General features: G+C 42.3%; 1 protein-coding gene and 1 pseudogene across 2 annotated transcripts; both read left to right on the plus strand.

Moving 5' to 3' along the window:
- LDHAL6A (lactate dehydrogenase A like 6A) lies at positions 1–24,044 on the plus strand. Its single transcript, XM_032240933.1, has 8 exons — positions 1–642; positions 1,078–1,212; positions 11,014–11,131; positions 12,355–12,528; positions 20,436–20,609; positions 21,362–21,479; positions 22,520–22,643; positions 23,428–24,044. Exons 1-8 carry the CDS (start codon positions 544–546, stop codon positions 23,590–23,592), a joined length of 1,107 nt encoding a protein of 368 aa, XP_032096824.1. The 5' UTR covers positions 1–543; the 3' UTR covers positions 23,593–24,044.
- Positions 3,487–4,999, plus strand: LOC116525205 (annotated as a pseudogene). Its single transcript, XR_004257619.1, has one exon. The product of XR_004257619.1 is annotated as a heterogeneous nuclear ribonucleoprotein A3 pseudogene (transcript).
- Positions 24,045–24,332: the final 288 nt, after the last annotated feature.

The raw sequence follows: 24,332 nt of genomic DNA on the forward strand, positions 1-24,332 counted from the left end.
CCAAGGCCAGAGTATTAAATTTTTACTTTTTCTACTTTAGCTCACAGCTGAGGTAATAAGTAGTCTTGAGGTCCCTTTCTCCTACAGTGCTGGGGAAAATTTTCCAAATGAGAGTCAAAAGGTCCTTTTCAGATACATCCAGACAAGATTTTGTTAGAAATAAAATTACTTGGGCTCTCTGGTGGATGGGTTCTAGGCTAACATCTCCACCTGACACCAGAGGCCCTGCAGTGCATTGTGCCTGCCGCACCTTGCGCCTCTTTTGCAGCGGGTCAACCACCTACCCCGCAGCGTGCCCACCTGCACGCGGGGGCGGGGCGGACAGGCAGAGGCGCAGGCGCAGTGCCCCACAGCCTGCTTCTGGCCTCTCACCTGCCGGGCCTCACACCTGCTGGGCATCATACCTGCGATGCCTGCACGAGCTGGGTGCGGTCTGCGCAGCTGCATTAAAGCGGTGACCCGGCGTCCGTCAGTCGCTGGTTGACCTTCGTGCCTTGACGAGCTTTACTCCATTCTCTTTCTTCACCTCTTGAGTGAGTGGCCATGAGCTGGGCTGCAAGTGTTCTGCGGAGCAGCCAGAGAGCGGGCGCCGCGGGAGCGGGTTGTTTTTGCCCAAGGATGGCTCCGTGTCTCCGCCAGGCGGTATGTGACCTGCTCGGGCGAGGATGGCCCTTCACCTGTGAGTGTGGCCTGCGGACCCTGGGTGCAGTCCTGCAGCTGAGAACTGGAGGCTGGGGGAAAAGGAGGGGAAAGGGAGAGAAAAGGGAGTCAGCTGCGGGACAGAGACCGTCCCAGCTGCAGTCTCATATTTGGTGGAGCAGCCCCTGTTCTTTCCTCTCTCTCTCTTAGCTCCTCTTAACTGTACTCACGCTTCCTTCTTCTTCTCCTGGTCCGCTTCATGGAGGCTGAGCTGCCTGGCTAGAACCTACCCAGCTTCTTTGCTGGTGAGATTTGTTGGTCTCTTGGGTGTCCGCAGCATCTCTTTCCGCGCGGGGGCCCAGGAGTTCTCCATACATGCTCTCGCCACAGACCAACTCGAGGTCTGGAAATGGCTGTGCAATTTGTTTTCATTGTTAGGTTTCCAGGATGGCAACTGTCAAGGGTGAACTTGTTAAGAATGTCGCTGAAGAGAAGGCCATTCATCACAATAAGATCTCCATTGTAGGAAGTGGATCGGTTGGTGTGGCTTGTGCTATCAGCATCTTATTAAAAGTAAGTGATGTGCTCTGCGCCACAGGATTCACCTCGTTTGGAGGCAAGGCCGCAGCACAGGGTTGTGCAGGTTGTGTCCAGCTCACGGGGTGAGTGGGGATCCAGCACAAGGGGAACCAGAGGAAAAGGTGCCCTTTTTAAAGTCGTTCCACCCAGAGGGGGTTCCTTTTTAAAAATTGTATGATATCACATGTTAGAAGCATCTCTGTGATATGTTGACATTTCACTTAATGACAATATAAGGTACCCCTTTGCTTGATTTGGAAACTCGGCTCACAAAACAAACTGGAGAAATAGGTGGCAGAAAAGAGTATACAAGCATGTCAGTGATGGTAGGCAGCCTACAAGTGCCAAATACAATAATCTTTTTCCCTTTAAACATTTCTCTACCATTTCCTAGTCTCTGTATCTGTATTTCCCTTTGTTCCTTGTTCATGTTAGGTTAGTTTTAGTGTTTAGTTGTTCTTAGTATTGATATAGCTGATAAAGTTTAATGGCTAGAGACAGGCCAAAAAAAGATTCAGACCCTTTCTAAAGATATTACCTTGATCTGAACTTTATTACCATAAAGTTTTAGTAAATCATAAGAAACTTTGAGCTACCTTTTACTAATGGAATATCTGTAAAATGTTTTAAGCCATCTTTTAGATAACCTTTAATTCTGGCCTGAGTCATTGGATTTAAAAGATTGGTTCTGGGTTTCATATCTAGATGATACAGTGACCTTATGGCACCAAGGATGGCAGCTGCAGCCAGCTGCTGTTTGTGCTAGCTGTACACATTCCCAGTGGTTCATTTTGTCCTACCTATTGTAATGCCTTTATCAGCAGTGTCCTCATTGCTAATGAAGAATACGCACATGTGAAAACCAACGCATTTGTGACTGACTGTTTGATGGGACCTCCATGTACTTCCCCAGGCTGATCTCAAACTCCTGGCCTCAAGCAATCCTGCCTTGGCTTCCTAGAGTGCGGAGATTACAGATGTGAGCCACCTTGCTTAGCCCAACACTTAAAAAAAAAAAATTAGTAATATGTTTATATATCCAGGTACTCTCTGGCATTAAAATTTTAAAAAGAAAAAAAGTTTATATATATTATCCAATATTACAACTCAGAAAAGTAAATATTAGACCTACTTTTTGGAGGAGAAAAAAGGCACACTATCTCAAATTGCATGAATGAATAAGTATACAGGTAATAAATATATATAGAAAAGTTTGAAATGGAAGATTTACCACCTGTGCTTTGAACGGCCATTCTGGGAGCGATTGAGCCATATCCCTGGAACTCCTACCTCTGGCAGCTGCTGCTTGGCTTTGGTTGCAGGAATGGAGGGAATTGTGGGGCTTCTGACAGGAGGTTCCAGGGCCCCAGGATAGGGCAGTGCCATGGGGTTGCACCTATCTCATGGCCTTATCCCTGGTGGGAGGTCCTGGATAGAACTCAGGTGGAGGTGGTGGATAGGAGAACAGAAGGGCAGGAGTACATTCCATTGCAGCTGGTGATGGGAGGCATAGGCCCCACCAGGCATGTAAAGAGTATCTATAGGCTCCACTGGGGGCTTACCTCTGGAGGCTTAAAATGCCACCTGTAGCACCCATTGTCTAAACTCAGTGATGCTCCCTGCTGTAAAGGTTTGAAGTGAAGCCTTCTCAGTCACCTCCTGCTTTTAGAATTTGAATTCTATTATGTTGCTAACTATGACATTTGTATATCTTAGGAAATGTGGTACACAATCCCTGGGCAAAGCCTCAGGTTTAGGCTCACTTTAATGTTTCCCTCTCTTGGCCCTTGACACTGCAACTTCTGTCATTCGAGGAGGTGATAATAGCCTAAAAAATCCTTGCTGATAAAGAAGGAATTCTCATTAGGAATTGTTCAGGAATTTATTGTTAGAAATTTATGGTACAAACCTAGTAGAGAGACAGAAATGTCTTTTAAAATTTCTGAATTATACCATAATACATAAACTGTAATTAGTGTAATGCAAGATCCGCTTTGCTTTTTAGTGTTGGATCCCAAATCTAGAATAGTGCCTCCTGTAATTGATATTTAGTAGTTGAATGAAAGAATTGCTAAAAGCTGCCCACTAAAAGGGAAAATGCACTGAATTGTGAATATAAAGATTGGATATTCTGTTTACCTTTATTTTTAGAAGTAAGGAAAGAGTTCAGAGAGATTGTTAGAATATACTTTTATAGACTATTTTAAAAACAGATTTAGGTTTGCTCTCTTACTCTCGGTCCCATATTGAACTCAAGTTGGAAGAGGCGAGTCTGGTCTCAAAATGGAGGTAAAACTGCTGCCCAGTCGCCCCCAGCCCGACTCCGGCCGTCACTGTCGCCGCGTGGGGGAGGAGGGCCACGATCCAAAGGAACCAGAGCAGTTGAGAAAACTGTTTATTGGTGGTCTGAGCTTTGAAACTACAGATGATAGTTTAAGAGAACATTTTGAGAAATGGGGCACACTTACAGATTGTGTGGTAATGAGAGATCCCCAAACCAAATGTTCCAGGGGCTTTGGTTTTATGACTTATTCTTGTGTTGAAGAGGTGGATGCAGCAATGTGTGCTCAACCACACAAGGTTGATGGGTGTGTAGTGGAACCAAAGAGAGCTGTTTCTAGAGAGGATTCTGTAAAGCCTGGTGCCCATCCAACAGTGAAGAAAATTTTTGTTAGTGGTATTAAAGAAGATACGGAAGCATATAATTTGAGACACTACTTTGAAAAGTATGGCAACATTGAAACCACAGAAGTTATGGAAGACAGGCAGAGTGGAAAAAAGAGAGGATTTGCTTTTGTAACTTTGATCGTGATACAGTTGATAAAATTGTTGTTCAGAAATACCATACTATTACTGGGCATAATTGTGAAATGAAAAAGGCCCTTTCTAAACAAGAGATGCAGTCTGCTGGATCACAGAGAGGTTGTGGAGGTGGATCTGGCAATTTTATGGGTCGCGGAGGAAACTTTGGAGGTGGTAGAGGTAATTTTGGCTGTGGTGGAAACTTTGGTGGAAGAGGAGGTTATGGTGGTGGAGGTGGTCGCAGCACAGGTAGTTATGGAGGAGGCGATGGTGGATATAATGGATTTGGTGATGGTGGCAACTATGGCGGTGGTCCTGGTTATAGTAGTAGAGGGGGCTATGGTGGTGGTGGACCAGGATATGGAAACCAAGGAGGTGGATATGGTGGCGATGGTGGAGGATATGATGGTTACAATGAAGGAGAAAATTTTGGCGGTGGTGCGAACTATAATGATTTTGGAAATTATAGTGGACAATAGCAATCAAATTATGGACCCATGAAAGGGGGCAGTTTTGGTGGAAGAAGCTCGGGCAGTCCCTATGGTGGTGGTTATGGATCTGGTTGTGGAAGTGGTGGATATGTGGCAGAGGGTTCTAAAAGCAGCAGAAAAGGGCTACAGTTCTTATCAGGAGAGAGAGCAAGGAGTTGTCAGGAAAGCTGCAGGTGACTTTGAGACAGTCATCCCAAATGCATTAGAGGAACTGTAAAAATCTGCCACAGAAGGAGCGATGATCCACAGTCAGAAAAGTTACTGCCGCTTAAACAGGAAACCCTTCTTGTTCAGGACTGTCATAGCCACAGTTTGCAAAAAGTGCAGCTATTGATTAATGCAATGTGGTGTCAATTAGATGTACATTCCTGAGGTCTTTTATCTGTTGTAGCTTTGTCTTTTTCTTTTTCTTTTCATTACATCAGGTATATTGCCCTGTAAATTGTGGTAGTGGTACCAGGAATAAAAAATTAAGGAATTTTTAACTTAAAAAAAAAAAACCAGATTTAGATTTATAGAAAAATTGAAAAGATAACAGTTTATACCCCACTTGAAGTTATTAACATTATACCTTAGTATGGTATGATGGCTAATATTGAGTGTCAACTTGATTGGATTGAAGGATGCAGGGTATTGTTACTGGGTTTGTCTCTGAGGGTGTTGCCAAAGGAGATTAACATTTGAGGACTGAGAGAGGCAGACCCATCCTCAGTCTGGGTGGGCACCATCCAATCAGCTGTCAGCACATCTAGGATAAAAGCAGGCAGAGGAATGTGGAAGGACTAGACGGGCTATCTTCTGGACTCCATCTTTCTTTCATGCTGGATGGAGTCAAACATCAGACTCCAAGTTCTTCAGCTTTTGGACTCCGAGACCTACAGCAGTGATTTGCCGGAGAGCCCCTTGGCCACAAACTGAAGGCTGCACTGTTGGCCTCCCTACTTTTGAGGTTTTGGTACTTGGGCTGGCTTCCTTGCTCCTCAGCTTGCAGATGGCTTGTTGTGGAACTTCACCTGTGATCGTGTGAGTCAGTACTCCATAGTAAACTCCCTTTCATATATACATCTATTAGTCCTGTTCCTCTAGAGAACTCTAATACTTTAGTATGGTGCATTTGTCACAATGAAAGAATGGATATTGACATATTACCTTAAAGTCCACACTTAGATTTCTTTAGTTTTTACTTGTGTCCTTTTTCTGTTCCACGATCCTATCCAGGATGATACCACATGACATTTAGTCACTGTGTCTCCTTGGGTTCCTCTAAGACTATGACAGTTTCTTTAGATTTTTCTTGTTTTTGTTGACTAAACATTTTGAGGATTTTGAGGAGTACTAGTCAGGTTTTTTGTAAAACATCTTTCAGTTGAAATTTGGTGTTTTTTTTTATGGTGAGACCAAGGTTTAGGATTTTGGGGAGGAAGACATAGACATAAAGTGCCATTTTTTTTTTTTTTTTTTTTTGAGACGGAGTTTCGATCTTGTTACCCAGGCTGGAGTGCAATGGCATGATCTTGGCTCACTGCAACCTCCGCCTCCCGGGTTCAGGCAATTCTCCTGCCTCAGCCTCCTGAGTCGCTGGGATTACAGGCATGTACCACCATGCCCAGCTGATTTTTTTGTATTTTTAGTAGAGACGGGGTTTCACCATATTGACCAGGATGGTCTCAATCTCTTGACCTCGTGATCCACCTGCCTCGGCCTCCCACAGTGCTGGGATTACAGGCTTGAGCCACCGCGCCCGGCCAAAGTGCCATTTTTTCATCACATCCTATCCAGGATACATGCGATCAATATGACTTATCAGTGTTGATGTTGACCTTAGTCACCTGGCTGAGACTGTTGATCAGGTTTCTCTACTGTAAAGTTACTCTTTTCTCCCTTTCCATACTGGTCTCTTTAGAAGGCAGTCCCTATGTAGAGCCCACACTTATGGGGTGGAAAATTATTTTAATTCTTCTGCATGGGAGATTTGTCTCTCCTCCCCTATTTATTCAATAATTTGTCAATACCAGTATGCACTCATGGATCTTGTTTTATACTTTGGGTTATAATCTAATACTTCCTTGTGAATTTGTTCCAGCTGTGGCCATTGGTAATTTTTAAGTTGCCTGCTGTGTCCCTTTGACATACTATATCGATACAGGGCTTGGTTTTGTTTTGAGCACTTCCTAATTCTTTGTCATTTCAAGATGTTTCAGGTTCTTCATCTTGTATATTTTCTGTACCAGTCCCAGAATCAGCCTTTTCCCCCAAGGAACCTTGGTTCCCTTTATTGGATAATGGTATTAGAAACCAGTATCTGGGGCTAGGTATATTAATTGCTACTGGAGTTATGATACATTTTCAAAACTGCCTTTCAAAGATAACTTTGTCAGTATTGTGGATTTCTGCTCCATATGACTCCAATCTCTGAATAATTGAGTGTCCAGAATGCTTTGGCATTTCATTAAGCAACAACCTGTTCCTTGTAATACAGCGTAGACTTCTAGGTTAATCAGTTGCAGTGTAGTTTAAAATGTAGGCCGGGCGTGGTGGCTCAAGCCTGTAATCCCAGCATTTTGGGAGGCCGAGGCGGGTGGATCACGAGGTCAAGGAATCGAGACCATCCTGGTCAACATGGTGAAACCCCGTCTCTACTAAAAATACAAAAAATTAGCTGGACATGGTGGTGCGTGCCTGTAATCCCAGCTACTCAGGAGGCTGAGGCAGGAGAATTGCCTGAACCCAGGAGGCGGAGGTTGCGGTGAGCTGAGATTGCGCCATTGTACTCCAGCCTGGGTAACATGAGTGAAACTCCATCTCAAAAACGGAAAAAAAAAAAAAAGAAAAAAAAAAAAAAAGTAAAGCGCCTGGCTTTGAATTTCCAGTAATTCAAATAAAGTAAAAAGATCCAGGTTGCTGGGCATGCTGGCTCACGCCTGTAATCCAAGCACTTTGGAGGCCAAGGCAGGCGGATCACGTGATGTCAGGAGTTCAAGACCAGCCTGACCAACATGGTGAAACACCATCTTTATTTAAAAACAAACAAACAAAAAAAACAGGCTGTGTGCAGTGGCTCATGCCTGTAATCCCTGCACTTTGGGAGGTGGAGGCAGGAGTATCACTTGAGGCTAGGAGTTTGAGACCAGCTTAGGCAACAAAGCAAGACCCTGTCTCTAAAATATAAATAAATGAATAAAAATTAAAAATTAGGTGGCTGGGTGCAGTGGCTCACACCTGTAATTTCAGCCCTTTGGGAAGTGGAGGGCGGGTTGGATCATCTGAGATCAGGAGTTTGAGACCAGCCTGGCCAACATGGTGAGACCTCATCTTTACTAAAAATATAAAAAATTAGTTGGATATTACAGGCATGTAGCTGTAATCCCAGCTACTCAAGAGGCTGGGGCAGAAGAATCGCCTGAACCCAGGAGGCGGAGGTTGCAGTAAGCCATGATTGTGCCATTGCACTCCAGCCTGGACAACAAGAGTGGAAACTCCATCTCAAAGAAAAAAAAAAAGCCAGGTGTGGTGGTACTTGCCAGTAGTACTAGCTACTTGGGAGGCTGAGGCAGGAGGATTGCTTGAGCCCAGGAGGTTAATGCTGCACTGAGCCATGAATGTGCCACTGTACTCCAGCTTGGGTGACAAAGTGAGATCCTGTCTCAAAAAAGAAAAAAATAAAGGTAAGAGGCTCTAACAATGTGAATTGGGTATGAGCTTAAATTATGGATGCTTGGTCCTTTTTCTTTTTCTTTTCTTTCTTGCAAGAGGGAGTCTTGCCCTGTCACCCAGGTTGGAGTGCAATGGCTGATCTAATCTTGGCTCACTGCAAACTTTGCCTCCTGGGTTCAAGCGATTCTCCTGCTTCTGCCTCTTGAGTAGCTGGGATTACAGGCGTGTGCCACCACCCGGCTAATTTTTGTATTTTTATTAGAGACAGGTTCACCATGTTGGCCAGGCTGGTCTGGAACTCCTGACGTCAGGTGATGTGCCCAGCTCAGCCTCCCAAAGTGCTGGGATTATAGGCGTGAGACACAGTGCCTGGCCTTTGGTCATTTACTTCTAAGCACTAACACAAAGGCCTTTTTTGTCCTCCAAGGAAAAATTAAATATATAATAAAGATAAAGGAATGTGTAGTTATGGGAAGGAAAATATAGAGAATAAAAAAAAATGTGTAGTTAAAAGGTAATACATTTACAAGGTTTGAAAACAAGGCTGGGTACGGTGGCTCAGGCCTGTAATCTCAGCACTTTGGGAGGCCAAGGTGGGAGGATCACAAGGTCAGGAGTTTGAGACCAGCCTTGCCAACAAGGTGAAGCCTCATCTCTACTAAAAACAAAAACATTAGCCGGGTGTGGTGGCAGGAGCCTGTAATCCCAGCTATTTGGGAGGCTGAGGCAGAAGAATAGCTTGAACCCGGGAAGGCAGAGGTTGCAGTGAGGCAAGATCGCGCCACTGCACTCCATCCTGGGCAACAAGAGTGAGACTCTGTCTCAAAAAAAAAAAAAAAAAAAAGTAAAAGTGGGTTGACATGGTGACTTACACCTGTAATCCCAGAACTTTAGTCGGCTGAGGCAGGCAGATCACTTGAGCCCTGGACTTTGAGACCAGCCTGGGCAACATGGTGAAGCCCTGTCTCTATAAAAACTACCAAAATTAGCCAGATGTGGTGGCAGGTGCCTGTTGTCCCAGCTACCCAGGAGGCTAAGGATCATCTGAGCCTGGGAAGGTCAAGGCTGCAGTGAGTCATGATCATGCTACTATACACCTGCCTAGGGGACAGAGCGAGAACCTGTCTCAGGGGAAAAAAAAAAAAAAAGTATAAGTAAAATTCAGAAAGATATATATAAGGTCGGACGTGGTGGCTCATGCTTGTAATCCCAGCACTTTGGGAGACCAGGGTGGGTGGATCACTTAAGGTCAGGAGTTTGAAACCAGCCTGGCCAACATAGTGAAATCCAGTCTCTACTGAAAATACAAAAAAAATTAGCTGGGCGGGTGGGCGTGGTGGCTCATTCCTGTAATCCCAGCACTTTGGGAGGCAGAGGCAGGTGGACCATGAGGTCAGGAGATCGAGACCATCCTGGCCAACATGGTGAAACCCCATCTCTACTAAAATACAAAAAATCATCCAGGTGTGGTGGCACATGCCTGTAGTCCCAGCTACTTGGGAGGCTGAGGCAGGGGAATTGCTTGAACCCAGAAGGCAGAGATTGCAGTGAGCTGAGATCAGGCCACTGCACTCCAGCCTGGCAACAGAGCGAGACTCCATCTCAAAAGAAAAAAAACTGGCTGGGCATGGTGGCACATGCCTGTAATCCCAGCTACTCAGAAGGCTGGGGCAGAAGGATCACTAGAACCCACAAGGCGAAGGTTGCAGTGAGCTGAGATTGCACCACTGCACGCCAGCCTGGGAAACAAGGCAAGAGACTGTCTCAAACAAACAAAAAACACGTGGAGAAGTCAAACAAGTTTCCATCCAGCCTTTCTTTAGCATCTACTTCAGGCAACTATTTGAATCAGTTTCTTGTCTTTCTAGTTTTTTTTTTTTTTCTTTTTTTTTTTTAAAATAGAACTATATTTTCTTTCCTTTCTTACATATAAAGCAGCATCATATAAATTACAGTACTAATTGGTTTTTGCAGGTAATAACTGATTATAGAACTAAAATATTCTTGGAAGGAGCCTTATATTTTAATCCATTTGCTGTGGTTTGAATGTTTGTCCTCTCTGGAACTCATGTTTAAATTTAATCCCCAATGTGGCAGTATTGAGAGGTGGAGCCTTTAAGAGTTGACTGGGTCATGAGGGCTCTGCCATGGATTAATCCATGGATGAATGGGTTATTATGGGTGTGGGACTGGTAGCTTTATAAGAGGAAGAGAGAGACGTGAGTTTAGCAATCTCGGCCTCCTTGCCATGTGATGCTGCCTTGGGACTCTGCAGAGTCTCCTCCAGCAAGAAAACCCTCACCAGATGTGGCCCCTTGACTTTGGACTTCTCAGCCTCTATAACTGTAAGAAATAAATTCCTTTTCTTTATAAAGCACCCAGTCTCATCTATTCTGTTATAAGCAACAGAAAATGGACTAAGATATCATTTACTCAAAAAGCTTTTACTGGGCTCGTGTGTGCCAGGTGGATGGTAAGTCAGCACCGGAAGGCTGGCGAACTTCCTATTCTCAAGGAGCTCATGGTCTGGTGAGAAATTCCTTCAGCAGAATCCCTATGTTATCACTGTGCTGCCTCAGCTGAAATAGAAAATGGGGGTGTTCACTACTTCCAGAGATTGTTTTATTTACTATGCAGTTTGTTTTTGTTTTCCTAATGATGAGCTGAAATGTTCCTCTTTGTAACTTGTATTTTTTCTGGTTTAGACTTTAATATCATGAAATGATGAGACCATTTCTTATATTACTTTGATTTTAGTAATTCACATGCTAGACTTGGATCACCAGTTTTCTTTCATTCTCCAATTAAGAGCTACACTCACACCCATTTGACTAATAATGTTCTTTAGGGTTTGAGTGATGAACTTGTCCTTGTGGATGATGATGAAGGCAAACTGAAGGGTGAGACAATGGATCTTCAACATGGCAGCTCCTTTATGAAAATGCCAAAAATTGTCTCCAGCAAAGGTTAATGTCATAGTTAAATACTATAAATATTCTAATATACGTGAATGCTAAGAAATCATCTTTGTTTCCTTTGAAATATGTCTAAGAAAATCATCTTATTTCCTTTGCAATATGTCTAAGAAAATCATCTTTATTTCCTTTGACCTCCCAGTTTTTATACATAAGGCTGGTTGCTCCCTACTCTGTACTCATAACATGTTCAGATCCCGTAAGTTGTACTTTATTTGCAAGGTTTCCCGCAATAGCAGACTAAGTTCCGTGTGAGCAGCAGTAACAGCAGTTAAGACAGCTATAACAAATTGACTGCCTACTGTGTGTGAGACATTGACCTAAGCACTTTATTATTTAATCCTGAGCACAACTCTGTATCTTAGAGATGATGGACCTCTGAGCTAAGGTTAAATAAAAGTGATGGAATAGGGACGTGAACCCTGTGCTGTTTGATTCCAAAGTCTAAGCTCTTCGCTACTGCACTTTATTCACTTGGCACCTGGGAGATATTGAACCAACATCTCCCTGTTAGAGGGTTTGTTTACACATCTGTCTCTAAATATTCTTGCCAGGCTAATCCATATTTTGACCTCTTAAATGGTACAAAAAGTATTTTAGGAGGTTTTTTTTTTTTTTTTTTTAAGACATGGACTTCTGGGCTCAAGCGATCCTCTTGGTCTCGGCCTAGAAGTAACTGGGACTACAGGTGTGCGCTACTGCACCCAACTTAGGAGGTTTTTGTTTTTGGAAATGGAGTCTCGCTCTGTCACCCAGGCTGGAGTGTCATGGTATGATCTTGGCTCACTGCCACCTCTGCCTCCAGGTTCAAGTGATTTTCTTGCCTCAGCCTCCTGAGTAGCTGGGACTACAGATGTCCACCACTGTGCCCGGCTAAATTTTGCACTTTTAATAGAGATGGGGTTTCACCATGTTGACCAGGCTGGTCTTGAACTCCTGGCCTCAACTGATCCACCTGCCTCGGCCTCCCAAAGTGTTGGGATTACAGACGTGAGCCAAAGAACCTGGCTTAGGCTTTAATTAAAAAAAAAAAAAAAAAAATACAAGGGAAACTTAGTACTAATTTCCTGAAATTAAAAAGTAGTCTGGGCATTCTAGAATATTGAAGGGAACTCTTTGGTAAACATAGTGTGGTGACTGAAGTAAACAGGAAGTATACTTAAATGTCTGATGTTTTCTTTCATAATCTATTTTTTCTTCGAATCTTTCCCCAGATTACCTGGTCACTGCAAACTCCAATCTAGTTATTATCACGGCAGGTGCACGCCAGAAAAAAGGAGAAACACGCCTTGATTTAGTCCAGCGAAATGTGTCCATCTTTAAATTAATAATTCCCAGTATTACCCAATACAGTCCTCACTGCAAACTGCTTATTGTTACTAATCCAGGTCAGCTTTGTTGTTAGTAAATTTTCAGCTTTTAGAATTGGGGGTACACCGTGTTAGGTTCATTATGTGGGTATTTTGCATGATGCGAAAGTTTGGGGTAAGATTAATCATGCCCCCAGGTAGTGAGCGTGGTACCTAATAGTTTTCAGCGCTTGCCGCCCTCACTCCTGCCCTGTCTAGTAGTCTCCAGTGTCCGTCGTTCCCATCTTTATGTCCGTGTGTACCCGCATGTTTAGCTTCCACTTATAGGTGAGAACAATGTGGTATTTGGTTTTCTTTTCCTGTACTGATTAGCTTAGAATAGTGGCCTCCAGCTGCATCCACGTTGCTGCAAAGGACGTGATTTTGTTTCTTTATGGCTGCATAGGTCAGCTTTGTCTTCACTGTTGAGTGAAGGAGTTTTTGGGGGTGGGTTTAATAACTTTGAAGAGAAAAATAATGAGTATTAAATCATAAACTACCAATGTAATTCCAGAATCTTTCTGTTTTGTTAGTGAAGTAGGTACTTTGCACAGTTGTAATCAGTAAATATACTAGAATCACTTTTAAAAAATACTAGTGTGAGGCCAGGTACAGTGGCTCATACCTATAATCCCAGCCCTTTGGGAGCCCAAGGTGGGTGAAGTGCTTGAATTCAGGAGTTTGAGACCAGCCTGGGCAACATGACAAAACTCCATCTCTAAAACAAATGCAAAAATTATCAGGACACGGTGGTGAGCACCTGTAGTCCTAGCTACTCGGGAGGCTGAGGTGGGAGGATTGCTTTAGCCAGGGAGGTCAAGGCTGCACTCCAGCCCGGGTGACAGAGTGAGACCCCGTCTCAAAAAAACAAACAAAATATATATATATATAAATATAGTAGTGTGTATGGGAAGGTACTATGCTTAATCATATGACTTCAAGGTTTACGTGCTGAAGGCTGAGGTTTGTTTTCCAAATTACTGTTTGCAAAGTGAAAACAGTGCTATAGTTTACTGCCTGACTCTCCAAAATTGTACTAGACTCCTCACTGGTGCATGTACAAGGTGGACCAACTCAAGATAGGCTTTGGAGAGAAAGTGTACAGGACTGCTGATAGATTATGTGTAGTGAGGGAAAGGGAGGAATACAAAATAACTTCTAGATTTTTCCTTTGAGTAACTGAATAGATGGTAGTTCCATTTAACTGGGTTAGTAAATTTACCAGTCAGGTGGGAGTCAGGGAAGTAGGAGGGGATGTTACATATAGAGGAGAAAAATCAAGGTATTTGAAAAAGTACTCAAGAGGAAATGTTAAACAGCTAGAGATTGAGTCTGGAGCATAGTAGTTTAGGGATATTGAAATTACTGTATTCTGAAATCATTTGGAACAGTTCTCTGTGCAGACTGAAACTGAGTGAGTGCATGATTGTTTATTCATTTCAGTTTTGATACTGAGGAACTATTGAAATTTTGTTTCACAGTTTTATAAAATATTCACATGGCTCCAACATCAAATCAAGAACAGTAATGATTCAAAGTGGTCCAGGTTCCTTCCTTGTGCCCTTTTCCCTGTAGCCTCCATCCCTTTATAGGTAACCATTTACATTTTTTATGCTTTACAGCTTTTTGTTACTACATAAATTTTTCTCCATCTTCTTTCATATTTAACTTATGAAGCTCACTCCATAGAATTTATAAATATGTTGATTACTGTGTCTTTGTGGTAAGTTTTAAAATCGGGACGTGTTAAGTCCTCTGACTGTTTTTTTTTTTTTTTTTTTTTTTTTTTTTTTGAGATGGAGTTTCGCTCTTGTTACCCAGGCTGGAGTGCAATGGCGCAATCTCGGCTCACCGCAACCTCCGCCTCCTGGGTTCAGGCAATTCTCCTGCCTCAGCCTCCTGAGTAGCTGGGATTACAGGCACGCGCCACCATGCCCAGTTGATTTTTTGGAGTTTTAGTAGAGACGGGGTTTCACCGTGTTGACCAGGATGGTCTCGAACTTTTGACCTTGTGATCCACCCGCCTCGGCCTCCCAAAGTGCTGGGATTACAGGCGTGAGCCACCGCGCCCGGCTCCTCTGACTGTTCTTTAAAATTATCTTGGGACAAGCGTGGTGTCTCATGCCTGTAATCCCAGGACTTTGGGAGGCGGAAGCAGGTAGATCACCTGAGGTCAGGAATTTGAGACCAGCCTGGCCAACATGGCGAAACCCTGTCTTTACTAAAATACAAAAATTAGCTGGGCATGGTGGTGTACACCTGTAATCCTAGCTACTTCAGAGGCTGAGGCAGGAGAATCGCTTGAACTTGGGAGGCAGAGGCTGCAGTGAGCTGAGATCGCACTACTGCACTCCAGCCTGGACGACAGGGCAAGACTCTGTCTCAAAAAAAAAATTATTCTGGCTTGTCTGGATCCTTAGCATTCCCATATAATTTATGAATCAGCTTGTCAATTTCTGAAATAAAACTAGCAAGGATTTTGATGGGGATTGGGGCTGATTTATTTTGGTTCTTTTATATTTGATAAGTTGTTTTTCTCTTGCTATTTCCAGTATTTTCTCTTTGGCTGTGAACAATTTGACTATGATGTGTCTAAGTGTGAATTTCTTTAAGTTTATACCACTTGGAATTAATTGAGCTTCTTGGATGTATAGATTTTACTTTTTTTGAGATGGAGTCTTGCTCTGTCACCCAGATTGGAGTGCAGTGGTGTGATCTCGGCTCACTGCAACCTCTGCCTCCCAAGTTCAAGCAATTCTGCTTCAGCCTCCCAAGTAGCTGGGATTATGGGCACTCGCCACCACTCCCAGCTAATTGTTGGTATTTTTAGGAGAGAGGGTTTCACCATGTTGGTGAGGCTGGTCTTGAACTCCTGACCTAAAGTGATCCGCCCACCTCAGCCTTCCAAAGTGCCGGGATTACAGGTGTGAGCCACTGTGCCCAGTTTGGATGTATAGATTAATGCTTTTCTATTTGGGAAGTTTCAGCTGTTACTTCTTGGAATAATTTTTCTGCTGCTCTGTCCCCCCCTCCTGGTGCTATCATACATGCATATTGGTGTGCTTAATGGTGTCCCACAAGTTTGAGGCTCTGTTTTTTCTTTTTTAAAATAGTTTGTAGATTATCAAAAGTTCCTTTTTCATGGTATGAGATATTTATTTGTACATTTAACTGCATGCATATCTTTAGCTTTCACATAAATGTTCTTTCATACAGGCTATTGGCATAAGCATTTGTGCTTTTCAAGAGTTTAATTCTTTAACTGAAAAAATACCAAATCCAAAATTCAGAAATGGTAGTCTGACCCTACAAGGAAGCACACTGAGAATAACAAGCTGATGATACATTATCATATTGTATAATAGTATTTGATTTTATTTTGAGACACAGCCTCACACTGTTACCCAGGCTGTAGAGCGGTGGTATGATCTCCGCTCACTGCAATCTCCGCCTCCTGGGTTAAAGCAACTCTCCTGTCTCAGCCTCCCGAGTAGCCGGGACTACAGGCATGTGCCACCACGCCCAGCTAATGTTTTTGAATTTTTAGTAGAGATGGGGTTTCACCATGTTGGCCAGGATGGTCTCGATCTCTTGACCTCATGATCTACCCGCCTCAGCCTCCCAAAATGCTGGTATTACAGGCGTGAGCCACTGGGCCCAGACATATTTTATATTTTCTAACACACTTTCCAGTAAGTTTTTCCACATCCTGAAATCTGACGGTATCATTTTTGAAATGAGAGCTGTGGAGAGATTCTGACCTGAGAGTTGTGAAGCACCTGACAGAGCTCCGTCATTAATTTCTCTAACCACTCAGGGCACTGAAGTCTGTGGGGACAGTTAAGTTGACATTTAGTGTTTGTGTTAAATGAATCCCCAACCTGCTTTGTTTTAATTTGCACCAAAAAGCCTTCATCCTCAAAGTACCATGTGACTAAGGTTATATGGTAAATTAGGAAACACGAATTAAGCATCACTTGCTTGGCAACATTAACGGGCTTACCACATTCACACTGCAGATTTTAGCAGTGTACGTTAGCAAGAGATGCTTCCCTATGTGTTATGGCAGAAGTCTGTTAAAGAATATTCATTAACTAATTTTTTTTTTTTTTTTAAATACGGGGTTTCACCATGTTGGTCAGGCTGGTCTTGAACTCCTGATCTCAGGTGATCCACCTGCGTTGGCCTCCAAAGTGCTTGGATTACAGGCGTGAGCCACCACGCCTGGCCTCATTAACTAATATTTCTTTTATTTTTATTTTTATTTTCATTTTTTTGAGGCGGAGTTTCACTCTTGTTACCCAGGCTGGAGTGCAATGGCGTGATCTCGGCTCACTGCAACCTCCGCCTCCTGGGTTCAGGCAATTCTCCTGCCTCAGCCTCCTGAGTAGCTGGGATTACAGGCACGTGCCACCATGCCCAGCTAATTTTTTGTATTTTCAGTAGAGACGGGGTTTCACCATGTTGACCAGGATGGTCTCGATCTCTTGACCTCGTGATCCACCCGCCTTGGCCTCCCAAAGTGCTGGGATTACAGGCTTGAGCCACCGCGCCCGGCATTAACTAATATTTCTAATAAGCACATTCAGAGGATTTTTTCTGCATTTTATATACTGGCTGCTTGCCATTAAGAGGTGCAAAAAATCAGGAAAAATAATCCTAATCTCAATCTCAAATACAGCTTAGTTCTATATTTGCTTGACAGTGCACATAAAGTTATAGTACATGCTATCAAATATATCTTCTGTATCTATTTAAAATACTTTTTCTGATACTAGAAATGTGAAGAAAATCTTCATTATTTTAGTGAGTCTGTTAAGATGGTTCACTAGGAACCATCTTTAAAATTTCAGTAAGGTGCTTCAAAAGTTAAGAGAAACAACTTCATTACTCTTCTGATACAAAAAAAAAACAACAAAAACTGATAACTTTGAATTAATATTATTAAGCTACCAAACATTGATACCACTCAGGAAAGTTTTTCCCCTGAATGATATTTATTTTTTTGAGACAGTCTGTCACCCAGGATGGAGTGCAGTGGAGCAATCTCTGCCTTCCAGGTTCAAGCAATTCTCATGCCTTGGCTTCCTGACTAGCTAGGATTACAGGCACGTGCCACCATACCTGGCTAATTTTCATATTTTTAGTACAGATGGTGTTTTACCATGTTGGTCAGGCTGGTCTTGAACTGACGTCAAGTGATCTGCCTGCCCTGGCCTCCCAAAGTGCTGGGATTACAGACATGAACAGCCACACCTAGCCAGGTTTTTTTTTTGTAAAATAAAAAATTGCATCCAGATCTTAGTTCAGTTATAAATAACACACTATTGACATTACTTTAAAATAGCATTCTAGGTTACTACTGTGGAAATGTGTAGCTCAAGACATAACAAATACTAGGTATTAATTTCAAAACTATTCAGAATGAGGCTGGTCATGATGGTTCATGTCTGCAATCCCAGCACTGGGAGGCTGAGGCGGGAGGACTGCTAGAGCCCAGGAGTCCAAGACCAGCCTGGGCAAAATGGCGAAAGCCTGTCTCTACTTAAGAAGAAAAAAAAATTCAAAAAGAAATCTACCCAGAATGGCTTGAGATTTTCCATTATTGATTTATGAGTATTTAAGAATGTTTACAAATTAAAAAGTTCTAATAACTAATTATTTACCTGAACTAACTGGCCAAATAGAAGTGAAAAATGGAAAATTTAGAGGGCAGTATGGTAAGGGAGGGGATGTAAAATAATACAGGAAGAGGACTGAAACAAGTGAAGATAGAAGATTTAGGAAAAGTTTAACCTTTCCTTCAACTCTATAGTCATTTAGGAAGTGCGGCTGGTATCCCAGGATACAGCTGAGTTACTTGCTCTGTCTTCAGTTTACCAATTAAAACAGGCCACATTCTCAGTTCCAGACCCAGGGACTGATGGAGGGACCTCCAAACCCCTTGCATTTCAGTGGCAGTTGACAAACCTTTTTTTTTTTTTCTTTTTGTGGAGAACAGGGTCTCACTATATTGTCTGGGCAGGTATCGATCTCCTGGGCTCAAGCTGTCCTCCCACCTCTGCCTCCCTAAAAGCTGGGATTACAGGCATGAGCCACGGTGCCCGGCCTTGATGAACCTCATAAGACCCAGCATGATGAATTGTTTTTCACTTGATAGCTTTATGTGTGAGGAAACTTAGACATTTCTACACATACATCTGTCCATCTCAGGTATTAGAATGAATGCTTACCATTTTAAATTGTGGTATAATCAAACTGTTTCTGTATCACTTTTTTTTTTTTTTTTTTTGAGATGGAGTCTCAGTCTGTCGACAGGCCGGACTGCAGTGGCATGATCTCGGCTTACTGCAACCTCTGCCTCCTGGATTCAAGCGATTCTCCTGCCTCTGCCTCCTGAGTAGCTGGGCTACAGGTGTGTGCCACCATGCCCAGCTAATTTTGTTTTGTATTTTTGGTAGAGAAGGGGTTTCACCATGTTGGCCAGGGTGGTCTTGATCTCTTGACCTCGTGATCCACCTGCCTCTGCCTCCCAAAGTGCTGGGATTACAGGCATGAGCCACTGCGCCCAGCCTCACTTCTTACCATTAATGAGTATTAAAAAGGGAACAGAAGCTCTTTGTTAATAGAAATACTACATATTTAGAAAACACTATGTTCTAGACAACGAAAGACATCATTTTCATCTTTTTTAAAGTGTCTAGTTTCTACTACTTAAGTGAATACTTAAATCTGCCATAAAAACAAGACCGAGCCTGGAGTGCAGTGGCACGATCTCGGCTCACTGCAACCTCCACCTCCTGGGTTCAAGCGATTCTCCTGCCTCTGCCTCCGGAGTAACTGTGACTACAGATGTGTGCCACCATGCCCAGCTAATTTTTTGTATTTTTAGTAGAGATGGGGTTTCACCATGTTGGCCAGGATGGTCTCAATCTCCTGACCTGGTGATCCGCCTGCCTCAGCCTCCCAAAGTGCTGGGATTACAGGCATGAGCCACTGTGCTCGGCCTTGAGGCTATATTATTATGTATAAATTTATGGTTTTATAAATATTGTTGCATTGTTTTATATATTATGTATCTTTTATACGTTAATGAGAATTATATAGATAACACATTATATATTCTCATTAATGTATAAGATATATAATATATACATATTATCTCTATCCCCACTAGTGTATAATATACATTATATACAATTATATACTAATGTTTAAAATAACTGACACTAAAATATCAGACTGTGTCAAAAATTTATCCCTTCCCTAATGGGACGAAAGCCCGATTATGTTTCCCTGCGAATTCTTTAAAAATTTTTTTTTTTTTTTTTAAGAGACAGAGTCGGTCTTGGTCTTGCTCTGTTGCCCAGGCTGGAGTGCAGTGGTGTAATCGTAGCTCACTGCAGGCTTGATCTCCTGAGCTGATGTGTTCCACCTGTCTCAGCCTCCCAAGGAGCTGGGACAACAGGCACATGGCACCACGCCTGGATAATTGTTTTTCCTTTTGGAGACACAGTTTTGCTATATTGCCTAGGCTGGTCTCAAATGATTGCTGGCCTTAAGGGATCCTTCCACCTCTGCCTCCCATGGGGCTGGGGTTTATACTTGTTTTTTTTTTTTCTGTTCCTCTTTTTTGTTGAAAATGGTTTATTCTCTGAGAAAAATTATTTGAAAGATGTGGTAAGAGACTGTAATGTTTCTTAGAATTTTCTGTGGCGTGAACATTCTGTGTTTCTGCATACCAAGCTATGCAAAGTAGCAACAAAAAGGTTTTTCATTACTTCTATTTGGTAGATATTTTTAGAGTTGGGGTATAGCTGGGGTTGGATAGAGAACCATGTTTCTTGCCCCCTCCATGAAACATCAGATTGACTAGTTTTAGGTAAATCTAAAAAATGTATCCTTGTAGATGAGAACATTTCTTGATAAGAACTTGTTCTTCTTAGTGGATATCTTAACTTACGTAGCCTGGAAACTGAGTGCATTTCCCAAAAACCGTGTTATTGGAAGTGGCTGTAATCTGGACTCTGCTCGTTTTCGTTACTTTATTGGGCAAAGGCTTGGCATCCACTCTGAAAGCTGTCATGGGCTGGTCCTCGGAGAGCACGGTGACTCAAGTGGTAAGCCTGAAGCACGACTGAGCCCTGCATGCTCTCTGAAATCCGTATTTCCTATCATATAGACAATTAATGTAAAGTGGCTCCTGGGAGGGGAGAAAAGACTTTATTCCACTTTAGGCCCTTTTAGTAGTGCTTAACTTTTACCACACTTATTATTTTTAAAATAACCAACAAAAAAGTGCAGATTTGAAAAATGTGACATTGACACTATAATCCTACATATGGATGGCTAAGATTATAATGCTTTTCTTAAATAGAGAACTAAGTAACATGATATAGTTTGTATTTAATTTGGGACACTCCAGAAAGGTCAGCAGTGTACTTCAAGTAGTAGGCATTCTTCAGATTAAGGGATGGGTACAACTGAAGAATATAAAAGGAAAGAGAAAGAGTGCTGTGGTAATAGCAGTCCTTTCCCCTCCCTCAATGTCTTCTGGCTAAAAACTTTTGAAATCTATTTAATGTAAACCTTGACTATGGAAAAAGACTTAAAGGGAGAAAAATTAAAACTTCCTAGTGGAAAGTTTAAAACTGCAACTTTCTTATTTGGAGAATCTTTGCCAAGATGATGATAGAATTGTGGATCCCATCTCTGGAGATCTGGATTTAGAATATCTGGAGTGGGGCTCAGATATTTTGAACATTCCTAGTTGAAAACCACTCAGGGCAATTATAACAATTTTGCTAACGTCAAAAACCAAAACCCTGCTAATACCATATAAGAAGTGGATTTTCGGGTATCTCTTTCTTAGTTCCTGTGTGGAGTGGTGTGAACATTGCTGGTGTCCCTCTGAAGGATCTGAACCCAGATATAGGAACTGATAAAGATCCTGAGCAGTGGGAAAATGTCCACAAACAAGTGGTTTCTAGGTAAGATGTTATTTTTACATTTTCAGTACTTGGGAGTTGTGAGCTTGAACTCTGCTATCAGGCTGAGATGATTCCCTTAAGTATATGTTGTTGTATTTCCCGTACTTTTATTTACACTTCTACTTTTTGTGTGATCATATTCACGAGATTGTAAGTTCTTCAGCAGTCAGGGACTGACTCTGTTGTTCATTCCCGAGCCTAACCCGGTATCGAGCACATGGTGTAGGGGCTCACTTGGTGACTGACAATATATTTTTTTGGACACTTGCTAGCATTTACTATCGGTGGTGGAATTGATTCCATACTAATTTCTGCATCTCTGTACTTGTAACTCTTATGTTTACTTTCACCACTGTGGCTGGGCATGATAGTTCATGCTTATAATCCCAGCATTTTGGGAAGCTGACGTGAGGGGATCACTTGAGCCAGGAGTATGAGACCACCCTGGGCCACATAGGGAGACCCCATCTCTACAAAATATATAAAAAATTAGCTGAGCATATGGTGGCCTGCTTGAGCCCAGAAGGTTGAGGCTGCAGCAATCCCTGTTTGCGCCACTACACTCCAGCTGAGACCCTCCTTCAAAAATGCATACATACAGTCAGGCATGGTGGCTTATGCCTGTAATCCCAGCAATTTGGGAGACCAGGGTGGGCAGATCACTTGAGGTCAGGAGTTCGAGACCAGCCTGGCCAACATGGTGAAAATCCATCTCTACTAAAAATACAAAAATTAGCCATGCATGGTGGCGCATGCTTGTAATCCCAGCTACTTGGAAGGCTGAGGCGGGAAGATCACTTAAACCCAGGAGGTGCAGGTTGCAGTGAGCCAAGGTTGCACCATTGCACTCTAACCTGAGTGACAGAGCAAGACTTTAAAAAAAAAAAAAATACATACTACAAGAAATTTCTAGGAGAAATTGATGATGGAGTCATTACAGTTTTATGGCACTGTCAGATAGGTTGCTGCAAAGTAGAAGTTCAATGACAAGTGTTTCTTCTAAACTAACTTCTTACATTTATGGTTTCTTCTAACTACAGTGGCTATGAGATGCTCAAAATGAAAGGTTATACTTCTTGGGGCATTAGCCTATCTGTTGCTGATTTAACAGAAAGTATTTTGAAGAATCTTAGGAGAGTGCATCCAGTTTCTACCCTAAGTAAGGTAGGACAGTCATGTTTGAAAAATCATTAACTTCAACATAAAATAGGGGTAAAGAGCATTTTTTAGGGGCTCTAGTTTTGAGTTTGATCTTGTGGAAGCACCTCTCTTCCTGATGTCTGTTCTTTGCTGCTGAAGAGCAGGGGAGACTGTGGAAAGAACCTATCTTTGTAGACCTTTGTCCTGGTCTAGTGTGACATTTCTTATTACATTTATTAGATAAAAGTAAGTGTTTTTGCATCTTTATTAACTGAGTGAACTGACTCTACCAGTATCTAGAGACACTGGGAACCATTGTGAGCAGGCCTTGGTACCTTTGGAGTTGTTCTTACAGTTTCAATTATGTCCAATGAAGAGCGCTAGGAAAGCGGCACTAAACACAAAACAATTAGCAGTTAGTCTCCTGGGGAAAGGGGAGTTGGGGCATGGGTAAGAGCCCTCTGGTAGTCTCAGTGGGAGAGGTTATAAAACAAAACAGATGTAAATCATTGGAAATAAGATCATAGGAATTTTGAAGTGGTCCCCTGATAGGAAGTGGTATGGGGTAAGGAGATGAGGAAAGAAGGGTGGGCCCCAGCAAACATGGCAGGAAGCTGGGGCCTATGCGGAGAGATGGTGGATGAAACTGAACAATAAATATGTCTCATCATGCTTTAAATTATTGTCTTGGTACTGTGCCAGTTCATACTACCCATCTGTTACCCATCCACCTTGCAACTGCTGCTTTTCATATTGCAGACCTTTGTTAAAAGTTAAAATAAAAATAATTTTAGGTCTTTACTTTCAGGGCTTCTATGGAATAAGTGAAGAAATATTCCTTAGTGTCCCATGTATCCTGGGAGAGAATGGTATCGCAGACCTTATAAAAGTAAAACTGACACTTGAAGAGGAGGCCTGCTTGCAAAAGAGTGCAGAAATACTTTGGGAAATTCAGAAGGAGCTCAAGCTTTAAAGTTGCTTAAAGCTACCATTCTGTAGACTGAAGATGAAATAGTCATTATGGAATTGTATATGTCAAACTTTTGAATAAATTTGAATTCTACAAGTTGGAAAAATAGAGGAAAGTGATCTATTTCGTGTAGCCTTCCAGCTTTTTTCTTTTTTTTTGGGTCTAATTCTGTCACCCAGGCTGGAGTGGCACAATCACAGCTCACCGCAACCTCAACCTCCCAAGCTCAGGTGAGCCCCCCACCTCAGCCTCCAGAGTAGGTGGGACCACATGCATCTGCCTCTATCCCTAGCTAATTTTTTTTTTTTGGTAGAGATGGGGTTTTGCCATGTTGTCCAAGCTGGTTTGAACTTCCAAAGTGCTGGGATTACAGGGGTGAGTCACTGGGCCTGGCCTTAGCTCTTTTAGTATCCAGATGATGGATGACACTTTTTAAGTAATGGCATGAAAGATGTTTTTGGTATCTCTCAGTACTTGCCCTGTCTGTATATATAATTGCCATCTGGTCCAAAATAATGTGTTTACTGTGTTATAGAAATCCTGATTCATCAGGTGATAGTAATTCTTCTTAGAATGGCTTAATACCTATGTCCATTTATATGCTACTTAATAAAAGCTGTAACTTTCTCTACAATGTAAAAATAAAAGTATACACACACAGACACACAAAGTAATCTCAATGTTCCTAACACTAGATAAAATCTTGATTTGACCTTGCTGGTTTTTATTCTGATAACTTTTAT

The sequence above is a fragment of the Sapajus apella genome, unplaced genomic scaffold, assembly GCF_009761245.1.
Source record: "Sapajus apella isolate SASKATOON/1434 unplaced genomic scaffold, GSC_monkey_1.0 scaffold47, whole genome shotgun sequence".
In the NCBI taxonomy this organism is placed as follows: Eukaryota; Metazoa; Chordata; class Mammalia; order Primates; family Cebidae; genus Sapajus; species Sapajus apella.

Coding starts and splice junctions, on each gene's coding strand:
- LDHAL6A (XM_032240933.1), top strand. CDS start 544: ATGAGCTGGGCTGCAAGTGTTCTGCGGAGCAGCCAGAGAGCGGGCGCC. Junction 12,529..20,435: donor GCTTATTGTTACTAATCCAG/GTCAGCTTTGTT, acceptor TGTTCTTCTTAG/TGGATATCTTAACTTACGTA. Junction 22,644..23,427: donor CAGTTTCTACCCTAAGTAAG/GTAGGACAGTCA, acceptor CTTTACTTTCAG/GGCTTCTATGGAATAAGTGA.